We start from the raw sequence: 22,330 nt of genomic DNA, 5'->3' as shown, positions 1-22,330 counted from the left end.
ACCGATCGCAATGGGGAATACTGCATCGAGTAGTATTTGTAAGTTTTGATGACAAACTTGTCAATTAATATATTGGAGAGCCATCTTGCACACCTTTCCCGCTCATTTTCTGGGTTCGGAATGGCAAAAAACTCTTCTTCTGGCCATCGCCCGGTTTATTAGAACACCCAAACGCTTCACACATTGGCATTTTCGAAGTGAGGCAATAGGATCATGTCGCATGCATCCACTGCGTGGCCGGAACCACGCGGAACGCTACCGCTTGCTCGGCCCGTATCGCCGTTGCTCAAGCAGGGCTCCCCGAGCCAGCTGACGCTCCAAACAAAAAGCAATGTGGGGCTATAACGTCACGCCGTCACGTGATCTTTCTCACCGGCGTACAGAAATTGAACAGTTACGATTTAAAATTAGTGACGCTCAAAAATCGATTGTGACGAGTTGGGAGGGTATTTTTCAATGAAACTTAGTCGTTGTGGTCCTTGATTTATGTAGATTATGGTGAAATTTATTCAAAATCGTCCGGACTTCTCCTTTAATGAACGAGTAGCATGTGGCTTCATGAATACATGAAGGGTATACCGAATTAATGTTGGTACGAAAATCACATGCGGTTTGACCATTGCTTGCATCCAGACTGAAGTAGAAATGAATGAAAATGTATTTCTGATAATAATAATATAGATGATACAATGTATATGTTGTGTCGATCGCGTGTCTCCGCATATCAATTACTCTGTATTTTGTTGAATAGTATAATTATGTTCGACCGCGGTTCTGTTTCTCTCTGTAGTAAACAAATCAGTCCAGTGAGAGTAGTAAATACCTCAAGAAATTACAAGTGACATAAGCACTGCTTCTGGTTAATTTCTTCCTCTCATTAATTTTGTATGTTTGTACGTAAGGTGTGCATTCATTGTTTTGTGTCTTTATCTATAATATGATCTGTGCATAATCTGATTTGACCATGAACATTCTTTGGTGACGACGGTAATGCGGATTCGGTAAGGTTTTGGGTAAAACCTAATGTCTCCTGAGAGAAGACCAACTGATTTACCCGCGCTTGGAACGGATAAGTCTACCGACTCTCACCAGGAACAATTTCTTCAGTACTATACATACCGTGCCTGCTACATGTAATGGACACAATATTCTTTAGCCGTATATAGTGTATGATAGGTTATCTTATAACATGCGGGAAGGACGGTACATCTTCTACAAATGGTTTGTCTCTCATGGAAGAAAACCCGTCTCCTTGCGTGAATTTTAGCTTCTTTTTCAAGCTTGCGGGAAAATGGATGGACCCAACGTGATCACAAAGCGAGGAACATCGTTGTGAACATAAATACAAGGTACTGAGAAATATGCAAGAAACAGTAACGGTCATTTTCATCTCTCTCGAGAATGCATGACATTGTGTTCTCGTTGCAATTAATTATTCCGAAATTTCGTTAATCATATAGAATGCAATTAAGTTAGTTTTGATGAATGTTCAAGAACACAAAAAAATAAATAAAAGAGTTATTCCGAAAGTTTGTGAACTAGAAAACGAAATGCCTTTATCTTATTATGATATTTTGTTAGGATAGTATATAATTATATTCCACTGCTCACAACCCAGTGAAGGGGGGGGGGGGTCATAAAGCTGTTCGTAAAGATACGAACGACTTACGAGTGACTGGTGATCAGTTCTTGTGCTGAATTATGGCAATTCTGATAAGTAAAAGCACATCAGAACTGATCACCAGTCGCTCGTAAGTTGTTCGTAACTTTACGAACAGCTTTATTAAACGCCCCCTGGTAACACGAATGTGATACTAAGCTTTAATGTCATGCCGAGTTAACTAACCAAGTCAGTGGTACTTTATATTTTATGTAGTGTTTCAAAGTGACAGAGTATGAGAAAGATATGTATCAATGTTCTATTTGTGTGTATACATTAATTTTGATGGTTTATAGTACATGCAAATACCATGAGCTCGGCAGACGACTGACCAGCACCATTTGGCTCAATTGGCTTTCTTATGCTTTTTTACGTCGCCTACAGAATGGGTGCCCTGGTCTGGTCCTTTGAAGGTATTCATACTTGCTTATAAAGCACCCTCTTTAGTTTTTACAATGGGAGGGGAATAGCAGCAAGAAACACCCTCGTTTAAAAGAGGCTTTTCGTAATAGCAGGTATGCCCTTTTTCTTCTGCTTCCCTTGTTTTGGGGCAGCAATAATTATACAGCCATGGTGCTACAAGCAACAAAACTTGAAGCTCCTTGCTAAAGATGCACCCGACACACAAAAGCGCACCGACGCATTCATTTTGCGGCACAAACATACCGAAGTTCACATCAGGCTGCCGTATTGGTCGATGATAGATACCGTCTTATGATTGGATGATTTTCTTTGACACCTCATAGGCGAATGCTTTCGCCTTATTAAGGTAATATGTACGGAGGAGCGTAAACGCCGCCGTGCGTCGCTATAAAGAACGACTGCTGTATTGTTTTGTTTTGGGAAAGAATCAGGTTGTGAGCTTGAATGGAAACAGAACCTGAATTTTAAGAGATTGTCAGGGTTTTGTTTGTTTTTTTGTTTGTTTTTGTTTGTTTACTTGTTTGTTCGTTTGTTTGGTTGTTTGTTTGTTTTTGCTTTTTAGGAAGTGAACTACCGACAATAGCGTATAAATATTCGTATTTAAGGTTTAAAGGGATGTGGAATTGGGTTGTGTAAAGCTAAAAGCCGCGTTTACACCATGTTCCTGGCAACCATGGCAGTCACATTTCAGGCCATCACGGACAAAACGGGACGGACGTGAAACAACGCTGTGAGAAGAGATAGGCAAATGTGACAGGCCGTGATTGCCGTGATTGATATTCGTTAATGTGAAAAATAAATACGATTCATTAATCCGAAACCGCAGGAATTTTGTGATTCTAAAGGTGCATTTATCAGGATATGAAATTAATTACGTTACTCTGAAAACGAATAACACAACTTGTTCCTTTTAATTTCTGGGATTAACAAAACATCAGAAAGCAGAGCTTATTTAATTTTCAGATTTTTAGTCTGGCATTGGGGGTTAGTAGTTCGGAAAATAAGTATGGAAAATCTTTGAGGCAAGAAAATAAGTTGAATTCTTATTATGGCATCGATATTATGGCATATTATGACATCAGAAAGCAAAGCTTATTTAATTTTCAGATTTTTAGTCTGGCATTGGGGGTTAGTAGTTCGGAAAATAAGTATGGAAAATCTTTGAGGCAAGAAAATAAGTTGAATTCTTATTATGGCATCGTTATTTCCTTTGCCTTATGTTCATTATTCCGAAAGAAGAATAAGGTTCGTAAATCTGATGGTTCTTTTTGCTGAACCCGCAAAACACGCAAATTTGATATGCCTTAACTAATAAATTTGTTAATCCAAAATTGTATTAGGGCTCGTTAATACCATTTGTGGCATTATTCCGAAGGTTCGTAAATGTGAGAATGAATTACGTGCATAGTACGAAACTTATATCATTTTTGGCTAAAAGAAAATTAAAAACGCAGAATCTTTTCCTGTGACAGGAATATGGGTTTATTTCTGAACGTGACATCGTTTACTTCTTTACACGATATTCATCATTCCGGGAAAAAAAAAATATTCAGATGGTTCATTCATCCGAAAATGGAAAAAAGGTGGGTCGTTTATCTGTAAAGAAATTATCATATTCGTGGTAAGAAACTTCGTTTTCGAATCAGCTTTATAACGTCCGAAATTTCGAAAAAAAAAAGAAAAGCGAACCTTCAGCATAATAACAAACTTTAGCGAATCGTAACAGTTTTTTTTTTTTTTTTTAATCGAGCAGTGTGGAATAACAAATATCCGACATTTATTTTAGCATGGTATGGAGCAGAATGTTACTGCTATTCACTTCCAAAAGTAAAAGCAATCATCTGACATTTATTCTGGCATCTTCTGAATGTTATTGCTACTTACTTTCGAAAGTAAAGCAAATATCCGACATTTATTTAATCACCGTATGGAATTGAATATTACTCTTTGATTCATTTCCGAACGTCAGAGGAAACATTCGACATTTATTTTAGCATCTTCCGGAGCTGAATGTTATTGCTATTTACTTTTGAACATAAAAGCAAACATCAGACATTTATTTTATCATCATACGCGTTGAATATTATCATTATTCATTTCCGAACGTCAAAGCAAACATTCGACATCTATTTCAGCATCTTCCGGAGCCGAATGTTATCCTTATTCATTTCCGAATGCAAAATCAATTATCTGACATTAATTTAAGCACCGTACGGAGCTGACTCTTACCGTTATTCATTTCCAAAAGTATAAGCAAACATCCAACATTTATTTTAGTATCATACGGAGTCGAATATTACCGTTATTCATTTCCAAAATTAAGAGCAAACATCTGGCATTTATTTTAGCATCTTACGGAGCCGATTGTTACCACTGTTCATTTTCAAAAGTAAAGGCAAACATCCAACTTTTTTGGTGGCCCGATCGGGCCACCAAAATCTTCATTTCTGAAGTTTTGGTGGCCCGACGTGCGTTTTTGGTGGCCCTGGGCTACAGGGCCACCGTAAGTGTAGAGCCTTGGCTAATGTCATCGAAAAGTAAACCAGAATGCAACTTCTCGTTTGTGAATTATTGCTTGTGAATAATCGCAAAACTTTGGCAAAACTTTTGGAATACCAGTCCTGTTCATGACGCTTGGAAACTGCGAGTCGAGAGAATTTTGCGAACTGGTGCAATGTTACTCCGTAGCGTAGGCGACTGTACTTGACGATTAAAAATGCATGTGGAGTCGCAATCGTTTGTAAACTGTCTGAAGTGCGCGATTTCTCTCACCCTGTTTTTTGCCACGCGATTTATTTTTAACTGGCAAGAACGATGTGGAATTCTGGCGTCCACCGTGAATTGTGCACTTGCCAGCGCAAATTGTTCTTTTCATGGGTGAAGCCGTGCGCGGAAGGCACGTGGTTGGGATAATCCTTGCGTTCCTAAAGCGGAAAGGAACGCCATGAATGCGACTTGTGAGCAAGTCCGTTCTGTTGCGTCCAAGGAACGCCCTCATTAGGCTGATGAATAGAGGGATTAAGCCCCCCATTCTGCACGCAGGAGGAATAGGGGCGTCTCCTAACAAAAGGAGGAACGCGAGCGTTCCCCATGTGGCCGAACGCTCGTGATAGTAAATCTGTCACGCCTTAAAGAAAATAACTAAGAGAAATCAGGCTTCAAATGAAAAATTAGAGGCAACAAGTTCTCTTGTCATCATTTCTGATGATCATAATGACACTGCATATTCTATCATAATCTACCACAACAAATAATTCAATGAAAATATCAAGGCATGTAATCTACTATCATTAGTATCATATCAGCAATCCCCCAATTAACAAGACATTTTCTGAGATTGTTATTAGACAGTAGTTCTGGAGTTAATAAAATTTTTATTTCATAAATCATATAAGGCATATAATACATTAATTCTCTGCTAAAAGTTGGTTGTTTTTAGATACTCACAATTTCCAGAGCCTTTTTTCCCCCAAGAGTATTCTTTTGTTTAGTCAGGTTTTGTAAGTGATGTCTTGAACATATTATCAGTCTTCAGTCAACATATATCAATTATATTAATAGCTCTTTTCTTATTTTCATTCCATCTGAAAGTAGAAAGAAACTTTTTGAATGTAAAATTGTTCACCATGGAATTGCTTGTATGATGTTTCATAATAATATGCAAAATATGACGTTTTTTCAGCACGATTTACTTGAGATGAAATTATTGAGAGCCCAACTTGGAATGCTTTAAACAATTACTCCTGGCTTACTTATATGTTGAAACTGATGAAGTCATCTACCAGCTCTAAGTTATCCTTTCAAAGTCTGACATCCTTTGCTCATGAACAGTGTTAAACTTAAATTCCAATGTCACTATCATTGTAACTTTCTGATTCTATTGTTTAAATGAATTCATTTTCCCTACTTCACTGTCAATATCTGTATCGGGCTCTGATTCATCAGTCATAGTGCCTTACAAGATGTCCACACGCTGATGAGGAATCACCTCCTCATCCTTTCAAAGTCTGACATTCATTGCACATGAGCTCTGAATCAAATTAAATTTCAGTGTCACCATAATGGTTATTTTCTGATTGTATCTGTTGAATGAATTCATTTTTACTCATGTCACTGTTGCTATACCAGTATGGGCTCTAGCTGATTCATCAGCCACAGTGCCTTCCAGGATGTTCAAAAGCTGACGCGGCAGCACCTCACCTTAGACCTTCATCCTTTGTCTATCCATGTCCTTTGCTTGGGTTTGTTGCTAGCTTCCATATTCTTGTTTGATAATTGCATAGGACATGCCGCTCTAAAACCTTTCAGCAGGGTGGTGTCACAGCCAGATCAAAAGTTTTTGCCTTTGTGACATCAGCCACTTTACCGCACTTGGACTGTAGAGAGACACAGGGCATTCACCTTCCTAATTCTTCTGTTACCATACAAGGCACAGATAAATCGTTCCAGTTCATCCATCATCTCAGCTGTAACATTTCAAGATTCACCAAGTTTTGGAAATGCTGCCTGAAATGACTCATCAGTTTCGACAATTGTTATTGCTTTTACCTTCCCCTTACCTTAAAGGCACTAGTGCTATTGTAGCAAGTAAACGCGTAGGGTCCTAGAAAAGATGTACATACAAAGCTGAATCTTGAAATGAGACGGCTGAGGTGATGGATGAACAAGACTAAGATGAACAAGAATAGGCACCCACCTGCAGCAGGTCATGGAGCTCTGTTGAAACATGAGGAAGATCGGGGAGATGACCTTCACGTATCTTGTGCCACTCCTCCCCATTCTTCGGCAGGGCCTCTCCACCGCCAGCAATGTATGTTGTCAGAGCAAGGGCAAAGATGTCTGCTTTTGTCAAGTGGCAGTAGTCCTTAGTTGAGATTTTTTTTTTTTTTTTGAGGGGGGGGGGGCAAACAATAAGAATAATGATTGTTGAGAAACCAAAGACAAGCAAATGAATTACCATTATCAAGTCAACTTAATTGTGGCGTAGCATTGAATTTAAATACATTGCTTGCTCTTAAAGAGGACTTCTGGCACAAATACAGGCACTGTTGCATCTGGAACCGCTACTCTCAATTTCCTAGTCTTTCATGGCAAGTGAGTGAATGGATTAGGCAAGAGTTATGGATTATGCAGAGTAATTTTATATAACAAGGAGTGGAACCAGGAATTACTTGCTTCATGAACATGCTTTGATTAAGCATGGTTCCAATACCTTTTGCACCTTGATGTTTCTAGCTATATCAATTTGGAATAACATACAATGAAGGAAGCAATAAATTTTGCACTGATGCATGTAACTATGGGGTGCCAAGTGTAGCACAGGTGATTCTGTTACGAAATCGCTGATTTTTTAATGGAATCAACTTCTGTAAATAATTTTGTAACAAAATCAATTAATGCAATTTTGTTATGAATTCAACAACTGTAAGCCATTTTGTAGAAACAAAACAAAAAAACTACTGCAATTTCATCACGAAATCAACTACAGCCAATCTTGAATGGACTAGGGGAAATGCATTGTCCCTATCATAGAACGGGAGCATCATGTGGCTCCATCGAATTCACTAGAATGGGCCTACAGAGTGCCCTGGGGACATCGGCATACTGAATGCAAAGTTTTGCAGATGCAGGAAGATTATCCTTTAGATAAGGATAATCTTCCTGAGGGACCCACATACTACAAGCTCTGTCTTTTTAGTGGGTCCCTCCATTTTTCGCATTTAAAACAATGGTATACATGTATTTCGCTTTGATCACTTATGTTTCTTTCTTGCAATACAATGTATGATTACTTTACGTCCTCAATTGTTATACTCTTTTTATTACACTATGTTCTACTTACCTTATTTTCTGTTACTAAATGAAGTGAAACATATGTTTTTTGTGAAAAATGAAATAAACTTTGAACTTTAATTCAAACTGTCATTCACACATTCATAAAAAGAACATACATATGTACGTGTATGTACAGGGGAATCCCATTGTAAGGGATTGTCAGTTCCAGCTAATTTACCTTGCTTTATTCATCTGGACCCTTGTTGTGCTATGCGTAAACCCTGAATAAACTGACAAGAAAGTGCTGGAGTGTCTTTACGACAAAAATAGCGTAATTTAATTCTGTCAGGGGACAGAATTTTGTGTTGAGAAAGTGTACATTGTATTACATTGCACAGGCTTGGTGTGCCTATAGGGTTTAATACAGAGTCCCACAATACAGGGGAACAAACACTCTGTTGTTTTTGGAGAGAGATAGGAACTGGCTAGTGGCAGCACAGAGTTCTGGAGCTGCCATCCATTGCTACTAATCCCCCAGCTAGTTTCACTTCACCACTTTGGGGAATGTGTACTTGCACATGTTAAAATATAGTTCTGTTGGTTGATTAATGTTGAAGTCGAGATGCTATGGGAGACAAAGAAATGAGTATGTGCCTTGCAAATCACAGTTGAGGTTATACAGTATATGAAAATAATAACCAGGAATACAATTTATACGGAAAGGAGGAGTGATACTTTAGTGAGTGATCAGTCACAGAAAGTGCTGAGCCAACCAGTTTTGGTGGCCTTGAGTATTGCACCTTGCTCTGCAGAGAGGGGGATCGAGAGGCAATCACAGGTCACTGGAGGAAATCTGCTCGGCCGTAATCTGGCAGAACTCCCTAAGTCGATTTTGGTCGAATTTCAGGTTTTGAGTGTTTTGTGTGTTTTTTCTCATGCTCTTTCAAGTGGGCCAAAAAATAAGTTGTGATTCGGTACAGAAAGTTATTTTTAGAAAGTAATTTTGGCAAAATTCCTGAGGAGAGATGACGATTAATCTGGCAGAACTGTGTAAGTCGAGATACGAAATGAATTTTCCGATGTTAATCAGGCAGAACTGCGTAAGTTGACTTACGACAACACTTGGACCAAGGTGTTCCTGCATCCCGCACGGAAATGGTATATCTTAACACGCGCATGCGCGGCCTTGGTAGTGACGAACGCGCTGCGCGTTCAAGCTAGCAGTGCCTAGCTAGTTAGCTAGACACGTTGTACGGCTACGGAGTATTGTACACGACAACAGTCAAGCTAAAGCAATGGATCAAAAAGCAATAACCCTCGTTACTCTTGGGGGAAATTGCCTTCAAAACAGGTCAATATGCAGTATGCCTTACTATTAAGTTTTGCTACAATCTAGTGTTTTTTAAGCCTAGAGCATTTCTAGATCTAACAAACGTTATAGTTTGCATCTTGTCTGACATCACGCTCCAGTCAACTTTAGGCCTAGATTATCTACTTAGTACTGCAGCACTTGTCCATTGTTAGTGTACGTGAAATCAATGTACTGTGCGGTAGCGTAGGTCACGCGAACAACAATATCTGTAATCCATAGTTTCTTATTAGGTGATACGCTATCAGCGTATCACCTATTGTGATTGTCAAAATTTCTCTTTTTTTTTTATTCTTCTTTCTTTCTGCCACATTTTGTGTCGTCAATATCTCAATAATGACATTACGGAATGACATGACATTTTCAGTCAACATGTCTCATAACAATATCTAGCCACAATAAGGTTTTCATGACAGTAACATATCTATGACGTCATCTAGGCGCCATTTTGTGCTTTTCGGACCTTGTCACATGATCGATCATAACTTCATAACTAGATATAATTTCTGTATCATTTTCGGTGGACATAGAGTTCAGGTCACGCTCTATCTTACTTTTTAACGCTAGTTACCAAGGTCATCATCACGCGCGCGTCAAAATTTTAAAAGGCTCAAAACGACTTCCCAATGGGAAATCTCGAAGTTTCAGACAATTTTAAGCGTTTCAAACATTTTCTCGCGTGCGCGTCCGTCTGCGCAATTTCGCGCGCAGAGCCCGTAAACAACATGAAAATGCAATTTTTTTGACTGATTTGGATTCCTGATACTCTGAGTAACAATATCCATTGATTTCCCATCGATTTCGACCTATAACAAAGGAATGCACTGGCGTCAAAGTTGAAATTCCGCGTGCGCGTCTTTCTGCAAATATAGTGAAAAAACATGTCTTTGTTTATTTCGCCATAGCTCTTTAAATCGTCCGTTGACCCTATATTTCTATTGCATATTACAAAAGTATATGAATTGTAAATAACATTCCAAGTATCAATATTGCCAGGAAAACGCAATGACGTCATCATATCGTCATTTTAAATAAAAAAAGTGGAATTGATTTTTTTGAGGTACTGTTTCTGACATTCATTTGCTCGTATCTCTCTTGTTTATGCTCAATATTATCCCAAATTCAGATATGTTGTACTTTGAACATTTGCCTCTCAAGTCCATGTGATGGTTTTGAAATATGATGACGTCATCATACTAGAAATTGTGATTTAAGGTAAAGACTCAAAGTCAGACAAGTTTACGTGTTATGTCTATGGGAGGTGATTTTTTTTTAAACCATGCATTGACTTGACAACGTTTAAGCACCTTTACCTCATCTGATTTTGCTCCATTTCCTCTGAAACATACGTATGTTGTAGCTGAGACAATAAGCTTTAGTAATCATGCATTTTATGTTTTCAAATCTCCTCATCAGATTGATAATTTTGTAGTTTAAAACTGAAAATGAGAATGCAATCTGTACAGAACGATTCCCAATTTTTCATTGCAACTGTATATTGATCGAATCCATGCTGCCACTTGTGAGAAGTTGAATAGCGCCATCACAAGTCAAGACATTCACAATAGTATTTAGATTTAAGTTTCGCACTCAATCTTCAGGACAGCCGTGTGGCGTAATCGCTTAGCGCGCTGGGTGTTCATAACGCCTTACCGGAAGGTGAGAAGTTCGACTCCCGCAGGACTTTTTTCCGTTCTTTCTTTTTCTCTCCTTTTTTTTTTCGTCGGCAGTTCAGCATTACTCCGATGTCATTTATCATATCATTTTATCAAGTGTACCTAACCCGTGAACACGGCTGCTCTATTTCCCTTGTTTTGTATTGGAGTTTGGAGATTGGGTTTGCTTGATTAATTTTGTCACACTTACTGTTGTAAATTGCCCCTTGTTACAGTGTCCCGCTTGCCACCTTTCGTTTGCTCTTTCCTTTTCTCTTCATTGGTTATTGTTATACTGTAACAGGATAGGTAGGAACATGTATGTTTGAATAACTTGCAGGAATGGGAGCTGAATTGATTAACTCTAGTCCAGGTGTATGGCATCTCGCTCATCTCTTTGAAATTCCAGGTTGTTATTGTTTGACCCAATAACGGAGTTGTAGACAGGTTTTATGTTGCTATAGAGGTATCTTGTGCCACATGAATGGAAGGCATCACTGTTTAGTAGTAGTAATGAACTTTTTCATGTTGTAAATGATATAAAGATATGAATTTCACATCCAATCTTCGGGACAGCCGTGTGGCTTTATAGTTGCTTAGCGCGCTGCATGGTCATTATGCACTACCTTATTATAGGACAAGATGTTCGAGACTCGCAGGACGCTATTATTTTTTTTTCTCTCTCTCTTTCCTTGTTTTTCTTTTGGCAGTTCAGCTTCATTCCGATGTCATTACCCCACGACACACAGTCACTCAAGTTCCCTTTTTTTTTTGTCGCAGGCTGGAGGTTGGATTTGCTTCGTTTATCATACGTAATGTTGTAAATTGCCCTTGGTATACAGTGCCCCGCTTGCCACCTTTCGTTTTCTCTTTCCTTTTCTCTACGTTTGTTCCTGTTACACTGCACAAGACAGGTCGGAAAATGATTTACATAACTCAACTGGAGCAGGAATGGCAACTTAATAAATTAACTCTAGGCCAGGTGTATGACGTCTAGCTCATCTCTTTGAAATTCCAGATTGTTATTGTTTGACCCAATAGCGGAATTGTAGATAGGTTTTATGTTGCTATAGAGGTATCTTCTGCCACATGAGTAGAAGGCATCACTGTTTAGTAGTAGTAATGAACTTTTTCATGTCCCTCCATGTCAGTTATAGTGTGTTTAAAGGGGTTGTGTGTCTATCTGCCAAAGAAAAGGAAAACCTTATTTTCGTCATGGCTGTTTCTCTATATGTAGCCGTAGGTGATGAGTGTTGTCGGTATCTGAGCAGTGAATAACACAACATCAGGCTAAAATCCCCCTTAGTTATACGCGCTAAGCGTTCAATTGATATTTATTATCTTTATTTATGTAGTCAATCACTGCTAATGGAGTTACAGAATTATGTTATGACACCTTTCACTGAAAGTTTGTAAAGCAAAGTTTGTGGACAAGGCAAGCAATTGTACATGAATAATACCATTGATTTCAGAGGGAAATTATGGTATACCTAAATGTAAGGGTGTCATTGCTTTGGAATTGCTGAGACAATATTATCTTGGCACGAGGGCTTCCACTTCTAATAACTGATCCCTTTGAAGATGTGTCAGTCACGGGTGATCGTCATGATTCATCTTTCACGTAGAAGCTTACGTTCCACACTCTTAGTTCGAGAAGACTTACCATCATACTTCAAATTGTGATTAAAGGTAAAGACTCACAATCAGACAAGTTGACGTGTTATGTCTATGGAAGGTGATTTTTTTTTTTTTAAACCATGCATTGACTTGACAACGTTTAAGCACCTTTATCTCAGCTGATTTTGCTCCATTTCCTCTGAAACTTAAGTATGTGGTAGCTCAGACAATAAGCTGCAGTAATCATGCATTTTTATTTTTTCAAATCTCATCAGGTTGATAATTTTGCAGCTGAAAACTGAAAATGAGAATGGAATGTGGACCAAACTATTCCTGAATCATCTTTCACATATAAGCTTACATTCCTCATATTTTCTCGTCAAGACGTACATGGCCGAGAGGATAAAGGCGACGTCACAAGAGACGTGAGGTTGCACACGTACGGGTTCGAATGCCATAAGAGCACGAAACAAAATACTTATATCTTTTGCTTTTTTTCTTTTATGGAGTATTCACCTTCGTCCATGTAGAAATCACGTTTTCATGTAAACGTACACACACACAGGCACACACACACACAAACACACACACACACACAATATCCCTACTGAATATCAATGTAAATTTGTGTTGTGTATAGCATACATAGATAGATTTAAGTTTCGCACAAGATCTTCGGATCTTCCGTGTGCCAGAATCGCTTAGCACGCTGCGTGTTTATAATGCCCGACCGGAAGGAGAGAAGTTAATCGAGTCCCGCAGGACTTTTTCCTTTTATTTATTTTTTCTTTTTTTTTTCTGCAGTTCAGCTTCACTCTGATGTCATGAACACAGCTACTCTATTTCCCTTGTTTTGTATTTGAGTTTGGAGGTTGGGTTTGCTTCATTAATTTTGTCACACGTAATGTTGTAAATTGCCCCTTGAAACAGTACCCCGCTTGCCACCATTCGTTTTCTCTTTCCTTTTCTCTTCATTTGTTCTTGTTGTACTGTAGCAGGATATTTAGGAACGTGTACGTTTACATAACTAACAGGAATGGGAACTGAATTAATTAACTCTAGTCCAGTTGCATGGCGTCTCGCTTATCTCTTTGGAATTCCAGGTTGTTATTGTTTGACCAAATAATGGAGTTATAGACAGGCAGGGAAGGAAGTGACTTGATATTGCTTCATAATGAGGAATTTCGGGCAACACCTTTCCAAGTGTAGTGATTATGACGGGGTTCTCTGTGATTTATTTTCGTCATGGCTGTTTCACTAGTTAGCCATAGGTGATATATGTTGCTGGCATCTGGGAGAATAGAACAGATCAGTACCAAACTGGAATAGCCCTATAAGCAATGTGGTAAGCGTTCAATTTTTTGCATTATCTTTCTTCTTTAAAGTCAATCACTACTGATCGAAATACACAATATAATATGACACGTTCCAACGGTAGTTTAGGAAAAGGGAGTTAATGCACGATGCAATGATAAATGTGCTACCATTGATTTTAGAGACGTCATTGTGGTGTGGTACTGGTGATGGTAAGGGAACCATAGATTGCTTTTAAAGTAATGAGACAATCATTGGACCTTTGCATCAAGACCGTATTCCCATCTAGAATATAATGCATGTTCGTGCGGTGTTTTTTTTTAAATCCTGACGTGGACATTTTCTTTTTCTTGCTTTTAATTTAAGAATGTTATATCTAAATTTGTTTCTTTCCCCTAACATTTTTTTTTGTTGTTGAATATAAAGTTGGACGTTCCGGGACCGAGTAGAAGAGCAGCGATTTAGTTACAGTTTCAATGCATCTTGTTTACCATCTTCTCTGACATTAAATTGATGGTTATTATATTTGACATTGTCTATTTGCCTGTTGATGCTCATAAAACACTGCTATAACAACTAATACATTTGCTTCACTTGTCACACGCAATGATATGGATTGCAGTTGTGCATGGAGTTTTCCTTTTTGCCACCTCTCGTTTTTCTCTCCCCTTTTCCCTCACTTTGGTTTGTTATACTGCAGATGGGAATGATTACAATAACATAACCCAACTTGAAGTAGGAATGAGAACTGAATAAATCAACTCTAGGCCAGGTGTACACAGCGTCTCGCTCATCTCTTTGAAATTTCAGGTTGTCATTGTTCGACCAACGGAGTTGAAGACAGGCTTTATGTTGCTGTAGAGGTATCTCGCGCCACATGAATGGAATGCATACGCTGGTTAGTATTAGTAATGAACTTTTTCATGTCCATCCCTGCCAATAAAAGTGTGTTTGACGGGGTTCTGTGTCATTTTGCCTACGAGAAAGCAAAGTTTTATTTTCGCCATGGCTGTTTCTCTATGCGTAGCCGTGGGTGATGGGTGTTGTTGGCATCTGGGCAGTAAAGAACCGAGTATCATGCTATAATACCCCCCCCCCCCCCTCTTAGGTTCTAAGCGTTCAATATGGTGATATATCTTTCTTCTTTATTATATCAATCACTGCTGATGGAATTACAGAATTATGTTATGACACGTTTCACTCAGAGCTTAAAAACAAAGTATATGCACGATACAAGTAATGGTGCATGAGTCCTATAGGCCATTGATTTTAGATGAGAAATTATGATATGCCTATGGTAGGTGTGTCATTGATTAGGAATTAATGAAACGATTAAGCACTCCTTCCACTTCTAACTGTCCCCTTTGAATGTGTGTCGATCATGTGAGATCGTCATAAATTATCATTCACGTATAAGCTTACGTTCGAAGTGTACTCTTAGTTGGAGAGACCTATAGTTACATGGTTAAAGGCGATGTCTCTTTCGCTGAAAACGTACGTTTGTCCCGTTTTTCTTTTGCCCTTTTCTCTTTAATTGAGGTATGACTTTCGTCCAGGTATAAATCACATTCTCATGTAAACAGACTCACTTGCTCTATATCCCTTGTTTTGTATCGGAGGCTTCATTGGTTTTACTGCTTGTAAATCTCACAGGCTTGTATATAGCTGTAAGAGCTCTCTGAACTGATCACTATGATAGCAAGATTAGAGGGAGTCATATTGGTTATGTAAATAATGGTCACAGGTCATGTTTTAAAAGGCCACTGTTAAAGCCAGGATGGTTATAAACACTTAATTGTCATGTTTTATTTGTACGTGCCGAGGATCACTTGGATCCCGTTTACAGTGCGAGGTTCGGCCGCGGCTCGGCTGTGCCGAGCTCGCCTTCATTTCGGTGTAAACGCGCAAAAGGCCAAATGCGGGGCCAAAATGGCCTCGCATTAGGCCACGCTCTGGAGGTGGTCTCGGCCGCGGCCGAGCCGCGGTCGCGCCCGGCCTTTTTCTCAGTGTAAACGCAAACTGGGCTAAATGCGCGGCCAATTTTAGTGTGGCTTTCAAACCCTCACCTGTATTATTTTGCTATTCAGGATATTAACCACTTCAACGTCGAAAACTAGTATAGTTTAAGGTGGTTTTGTCCTGCAAAGGATTTTCTCCTTCGGCAAAGGCCTTTGCCCGAACGGCGACTTCGTCGCCACGGAATTCAGTTGGCAAAGGATCTGAAAACCAGACAATACCAAATTGCGTTTGTTTACAAGTAGAGCGCCACTACGACAAAATATTGAAAGGTTTGAATCAAAAGCGCGGCCGAGCCTGGCAGTGTAAACGGACTAAATTGCGGGGCTCGGCCGCGCAATTGAGGTTGGCCGAGTTTTGAATCAAAAGCGCGGCCCAGCCCCGCACCGTAAACAGGGTCTAAGTTTATGCACTGTACGTACTCAAAAAGTCCGTAAATCGACTTAGTCGTACACGCACAGAATTTCCACATAGTTTGTGTGACAGAAAAAAAAAATGTGATCTGAATAATGTAGGCCCCCAAAAAAGTTCAACTAAGTATCCCATTATAACTTCAAGGTGCTATATTACATTCTTTTCTTTGTCGATCACGGATGACCGACATCTGATGACCCCAAGCGTATCACCTAACTCGTCTTCAGTGTGACGAGTTTCATATCTCGTTTTGTTTTCCATTGTAATAAGCGGTTAGTTGGCTTGGATCTATGGGATTGATCTCGAGAAGTTTAATGAATATCTAGGATACCGTCCATAATGATGGCATTTTCGATCCAATCCTACAGACGTCAGAAATTGACCAATACTAACACTTTTACAAATTTACGTTTTAATACCGGTACCGTACCGGTGCTCCCAGTAGAGTTGTGCAGTAGGGGCCTACTAGACTACTGGGGCCTACCGTTACTTAACTTAGGCTGAATTGCCGGTTATTCTGTCTTTACTCAGTTTTCAATTGTTCTAGATTTGATTCGGCATAGACATTCTTTAAGTCTGTAATATGAAGAATCAAGAATCTACAGGTTAAAAGCTAAATTATAACCATTTAGCCCTAAAAATGGATCTGAAACTTAGATCTAGATCTGTGATCTATACTGCTATTACCTGTACTAGACATTATAGGCTATAGACTTGTAGACTTGCCGTTAGTCATTAGATAGGCAGGTTAGGCTTTACATTGTTCTTTGATCTACTATAACATTAGTAACATTAGTACCAGGCCTATATCCCCAATAGACAGTCTAGCTCTAGATTTAGCCCCTACCTGGATATAGAGTCTAGATCTAGTGTCTAGACTAGAAACTAAATTTAATTGATATTACTAGTCTGTTAATGATGCCCCAAAATAGACGTCTGGATGTTACATAGACCTAGACAATCGAGTAGAAAGAGTTCTAGTACGTTTTAGGCCTGCGTAGAGAGTAGCGGTTAGAACACTAACATTACTACCCTAATGTTAGTACTGTAGTAGGCCTACAGTAGGACTCTAGGAGTCGACACAAACGAAACCTAGGGTATATTTTTTTACTTCTAATAAAGCTGTAATAAACTTTTAGTCAGGCCTAGCTCCTAGTATTCTTTAGTTTAAATAGAGTTTAGGCCTTCAGCCAAAAGGGTCTAGGCATACTCTTACTTTGGGCATAGAGTAGGAATGATGAGATCAGCAGGCCTATCGTATGCAGATCCCTACGTACCACTCTATTAGTCTCTAGATGTCTAGTGTATCGTTAGGCCTGAATAGACTACGGTCTACACGGTCTACAATGTACTACCTGTAGTCTTGATGAACAATATAGCTTAACATCTAGTCTAATATTATTCTTAATCCAAGGGGCAAAATGCAATGCTTCATGAGATCGACAATAACCCAAGCAGCAGCCAGGCTTTTGATGTATCGGTACTTCTTGTGCCGCTAAATAATACTGACACATGAACACAGACTGACAACATTTGGGGAAAGCAAGTTATTTTCCACATACGAATGAATGGATAAAATGAAATTGAATGCGAATCAATAATGATGACTTTATACAATACAAATATTTCAAAAAATTGTACTCGATCTAAAATATTCATTGTTTTGACACTGCATCCGCTGAATAGTAAGGGGGGTGGATGGTAAAATCTGATAGACAACCCGTAGAAAATAAACCGAGATACATAGTTCTGGCTGATAAACGTGTTTATCAGCCAGAACTGCGTATCTCTAGGAGATACGCAGTTCTGGCTGATAAGCATGTGGTCGGCGACGAAAAGAGATACGTAGTTCTGCTTGATGAAACACGTGCTTATCAGGCAGAACTGCGTATCTCCTAGAGATCCGCAGTTCTGCCTGAAAAAACCCCCGCATGGCCAAAGACATACGCAGTTATGGCTGATCAACCCGGGCACGTGACCAGAGATACACAGTTCTGCCAGATTGCAATCGCAAAAATTTGCCGACGATTAATCTGGCAGAACTGCGTAAGTTTTTTAAATTGGTAATTACTACTACTTAAAAAGGTCAAGTTGTCATTTTTTTTTTGCTGGAAATGAATTCTTTAGACCGATTATGACCAAGAAAAGAGGAAAAATGCAACTCATCATATCCCAGTTTAGAAAGGTGTAACACTGAATCTTTAAACCCGATTTCTGGCGTAATGTGTTAAAGATAATAAAAAGTTTTGGTACCTCAAAAGTTTCCCTGAATTTCCGTGTTTCAGGTTAAAGTATCTATAATATAACTAACACTGTGAGACTTACTCGCCCCAAAGTGCTCTCATTTCTTAGTAATCATGCAATTTACTGCGACCAGCAGCCCCATACGCATAGCGTAATGGGGCTTCGCATTGTAGCATTCAGGATCATGACAGATTTAGTATCGCGGGTAAATATCAACTTAAAATCCACAAAATTCTTCAATTCGAAGACTTACCAATTAAGTTGAAGTCTTGAAAACAGGTTTCGAGCAACGTTTGGTTCTGCTAATAGTCCCTTTCTGTTCGAATTGATGACTGAATGTGACTCTGTCGAGAGGACCTTGGGAGAGCTACATACACTGATTACTACGACCAGCGCATACGCACACAATCACATGCGAACAAATTTCAAATCCATGAACGGATAAGATTTTTGTGTGCGCATGCGCTGGCCGTCAATTCAGTGTAGCTCTCCCAAGGTCCTCTCGACCGAGTTACATTCAGTCATCAATTCGAACAGAAAGGGACTATTGGCAAAACCAAACCTTGCCCAGAGCCTGTTTTCAATACTTCAACTTAACTGGTAAGTCTTCAAATTGAAGAAATTTTTGGATTTTAAGTTGATATTTACCCGCGATACTAAATCTGTCATGATCCTGTAAGCTACAATGCGAAGCCCCATTTAGCTATGCGTATGGGGCTGCTGGTCGCAGTTAGCTACACAGTATGCGTATGGGGCTGCACGCTGCTGGTCGCAGTTATCATGCAATACTCGCACAATACGTGTACTACCTCGCGGCTCTGGTACGAAACCATTATTGCATGATTACTAAGACATGAGAGCACTTTGGGGCGAGTAAGTCTCACAGTGTTAGTTATATGAAAGGTACTTTAACCTGAAACACAAACTAAGACAAGGAAATTCAGGGAAACTTTTGAGGTAATACCAAAACTTTATATTATCTTTAAAGGAGATACGCAGTTCTGCCAGATTATGGCCATGCTGTAAGTAAGCTTGTATTTTGTTTTCTAAATGATATTTATGTTGAGTACATGATTTCTGTATGCATATGCTTATTTTGTGAAGTTTAAAAGTAATCTGAATGCATGTTACAGCTTTATAGAGTAGATGAACAGTTGAGGTGAATGGAGTCTTTGTCCTCTTAGCCATTGACCCTGTGTGTTAGCTGCACAGATTACACATCAGTGCACTCAACCACGCACTTGGCACAGAGTAGTAGGAGTGAAGAGTTGTGTAATTTACACCGTGCAATGGAGTTTGTAAAGTGGGTAAATATTGGTTTGAATGAATGGAAGTTATTGTAATAACCGTTATTATTGGTTCAGTTAGATATCATGTTTACATGATTAGAGTGTGTATCATGCATCATACCTTTACAATTATGAGTAAGTTTATAAGTGAGGATAAATGCCAAACAACATGTGAGGTTGGCATGAATGCACGTCATTTTGGATCTTAGGTTATATTGTGGGTATGGAGAACATTCGACATAGGGGGTGCTTTCATGTAAACAATGAATCAAAGATGGCCGCGCCCATGGTATCGGCATGTGTATTATGTGTAACTGCCTACCAGTCAAGGTACTATCTGGTTGGGAGCATATCAGTACTTGCTTATCTGCCATTTAATCCTACAACAATGTTGTATGAGATGACATACAGCTGTACATGTGAATGCTATGGTTTGAAAATCATTACGATAAGGACCATCGGTGTATGTATGTTTCTTTTATTTAGGATGATTTCCGTTGTGTGTCAGCAGTGAGGAAACAGCTTATCTTACGAGGCTGATAGCTGTTGTGACCTGTTTGCAAGACAAGTGGCGTTTGACTTTGGGTATAACTATGTTTCATTTTCTTTTTTATATATACATTGTATGCAAGTTTGTAGAGTGGAACATGTTGTATACGTTTTGTTGTTGACAAGTTGCATTTAATTTTAGTAGTCAGTGATAATGTGGGTAACAGTACATGTACATCAAAACTAAGTGCAGGTTTTATTAAGTCAATGAAGTGATTACATTATGGATTGATAAAGGTTAACATAGGAGAGGAATAAGTTTGTTTTATGATTTCATACATAAATTATTGGTATGACATGTTAGTATTTGATGTGTAACTTTAATAGTAAACTGGAAGTTTTGGTATGGATGGTGTTAAGTAAGGTTACTGGGGAATGAAAGCAGTTGTGTTGCACGACTCAGTGGTATCGTAAACCCATGATGGGAGATTATTATAGATCACCGGTCACTGAGGAAGAATTATGCATTTTGAGTTACAGTTTAAATAATTGCAGCAAATCACATGGACTGAGACAAACAATTTAAAGCTTTGGTGATTTGTGTTAGAACCAAGTGGGTTTTGTGTAACAAGCCAACATATTGATGGTGTAATCATGGCATTATATATACGAAGTGTGTTATGATGTTTGTTTGTTTTTTTCTCTGCTTGTTCTTTGCAGGGTTTCTTTTTTGTTTCTGTTTTATTACTTCGGTAATAAACTCACATATCACTGCAGATCAACTGGTACGCTCATTCATTTACGAGTACTCCCCGCGTGTCTAAACCAACCCACCCTTAGGGCACATCCCAGCCCCCCATCCCCCAACAGTTCTAAATGCTTGCTCTCAAATGTTTTAAACATGATAATATGTGTAGAATGTTAAAGAACAAGTTTACTTTCATACATGTGGATTGAGTGAATGCAACAATATCATTCAGTAGAACACATAATTTGTGACGTTTGAAGAAGATAAGACAATCCGTTCAAAAGTTATGAATTTCTTAAGTTTCTGTGCAGTCACTGCTGGATGAGAAGAGTACCACAGTCTGTGAATTCACACATGTACAGTAGAACGATATAAGGAAAATATAAAGAGAATTCCACAAAATTTCATTTCTTTTAAAGTATACGTTCCCTCAAGTTGTTATAATTATATCTTTGGTTTCACCATCAATTGCTCTTTTTTTCACACCTGAAAGTGAATTCTATCACTTATTTCAATCATTTATCATTTCAGCCCACACTCACTGTACTGGAATACACATCAATCAGCCTGTTTGTTTTTCATTTTTCATCTGACAAGAGAGCTGGATAGCCAATATTCAACTGCAATAGCTAGTCTTCCATGGGGTTCAGGGGGTCGTGACTGCTAGGGGCTGACCACCTCACCGGGTTATGCACCCTGCTCTTTGCAATGAATTATTGAAGTGGGACCTTTTATGTTCGTCAACACAACAGTGCAAGAAATAGACACACTATAAACAAACAAATTTAAATATGTACAGTGTATACTGAACACAGGACAACTAACACAACTTACCTCCTGAAGAATCTCAACAGGCAAGAACCTGACATCTCCCTCCTCAACCTTAGGATTGGTTATTGAAGTCACATGACCCAAATCACCTGATGACAAGAACATGGTACAAGATTTCACAAAATTTCATGAAGGAGCAGCCCACATTATGCACACCAAATCCTGACCTACTCCCACTAGTCAGGTCGCTTAATGAAATTACCGTTACACGGTGGATAAAAGCATCAAATTTGGCATATATGGATTCCTTTAGGACTATTAAACAATATTAGAGTAGGAGCCCTCTGGAATTTTTTGATTTTTAGGGTGAAAATGCTAAATTTTGATATTTCTTTATAATATGATATATACATGTACTGTATTGCGTAAGTAGGGCAGGTCGCTTAGTGAAATTACCATTACACGGCGGATAAAAGTATCATTTTTTTTTTCACATGGGTTCTTTGAGGACTGTTAAACAATATTATAGTAGGAGCCCTCTGGAAT

The 22,330-nt window shown here is 38.9% G+C and overlaps 1 protein-coding gene across 1 annotated transcript in view; it reads right to left on the bottom strand.

The window, feature by feature from the left end:
• Window positions 1-22,330, bottom strand: part of LOC140228636 (wee1-like protein kinase 2) — a 173,856-nt gene that overhangs the window by 36,189 nt on the left and 115,337 nt on the right. The window contains exons 7-8 of the mRNA XM_072308884.1: window positions 21,848-21,933; window positions 6,780-6,947 (exon numbers count right to left, since the gene is read on the bottom strand). Of these exons, the coding sequence (XP_072164985.1) occupies window positions 6,780-6,947; window positions 21,848-21,933 (254 nt within the window). The remainder of the gene's footprint in view (window positions 1-6,779; window positions 6,948-21,847; window positions 21,934-22,330) is intronic.

Source organism: Diadema setosum, chromosome 5 (assembly GCF_964275005.1).
Source record: "Diadema setosum chromosome 5, eeDiaSeto1, whole genome shotgun sequence".
NCBI classification, from domain to species: Eukaryota; Metazoa; Echinodermata; class Echinoidea; order Diadematoida; family Diadematidae; genus Diadema; species Diadema setosum.
Note: the sequence above shows the minus strand (reverse complement) of the source record. Positions and strands in the feature narration are given on the sequence as shown.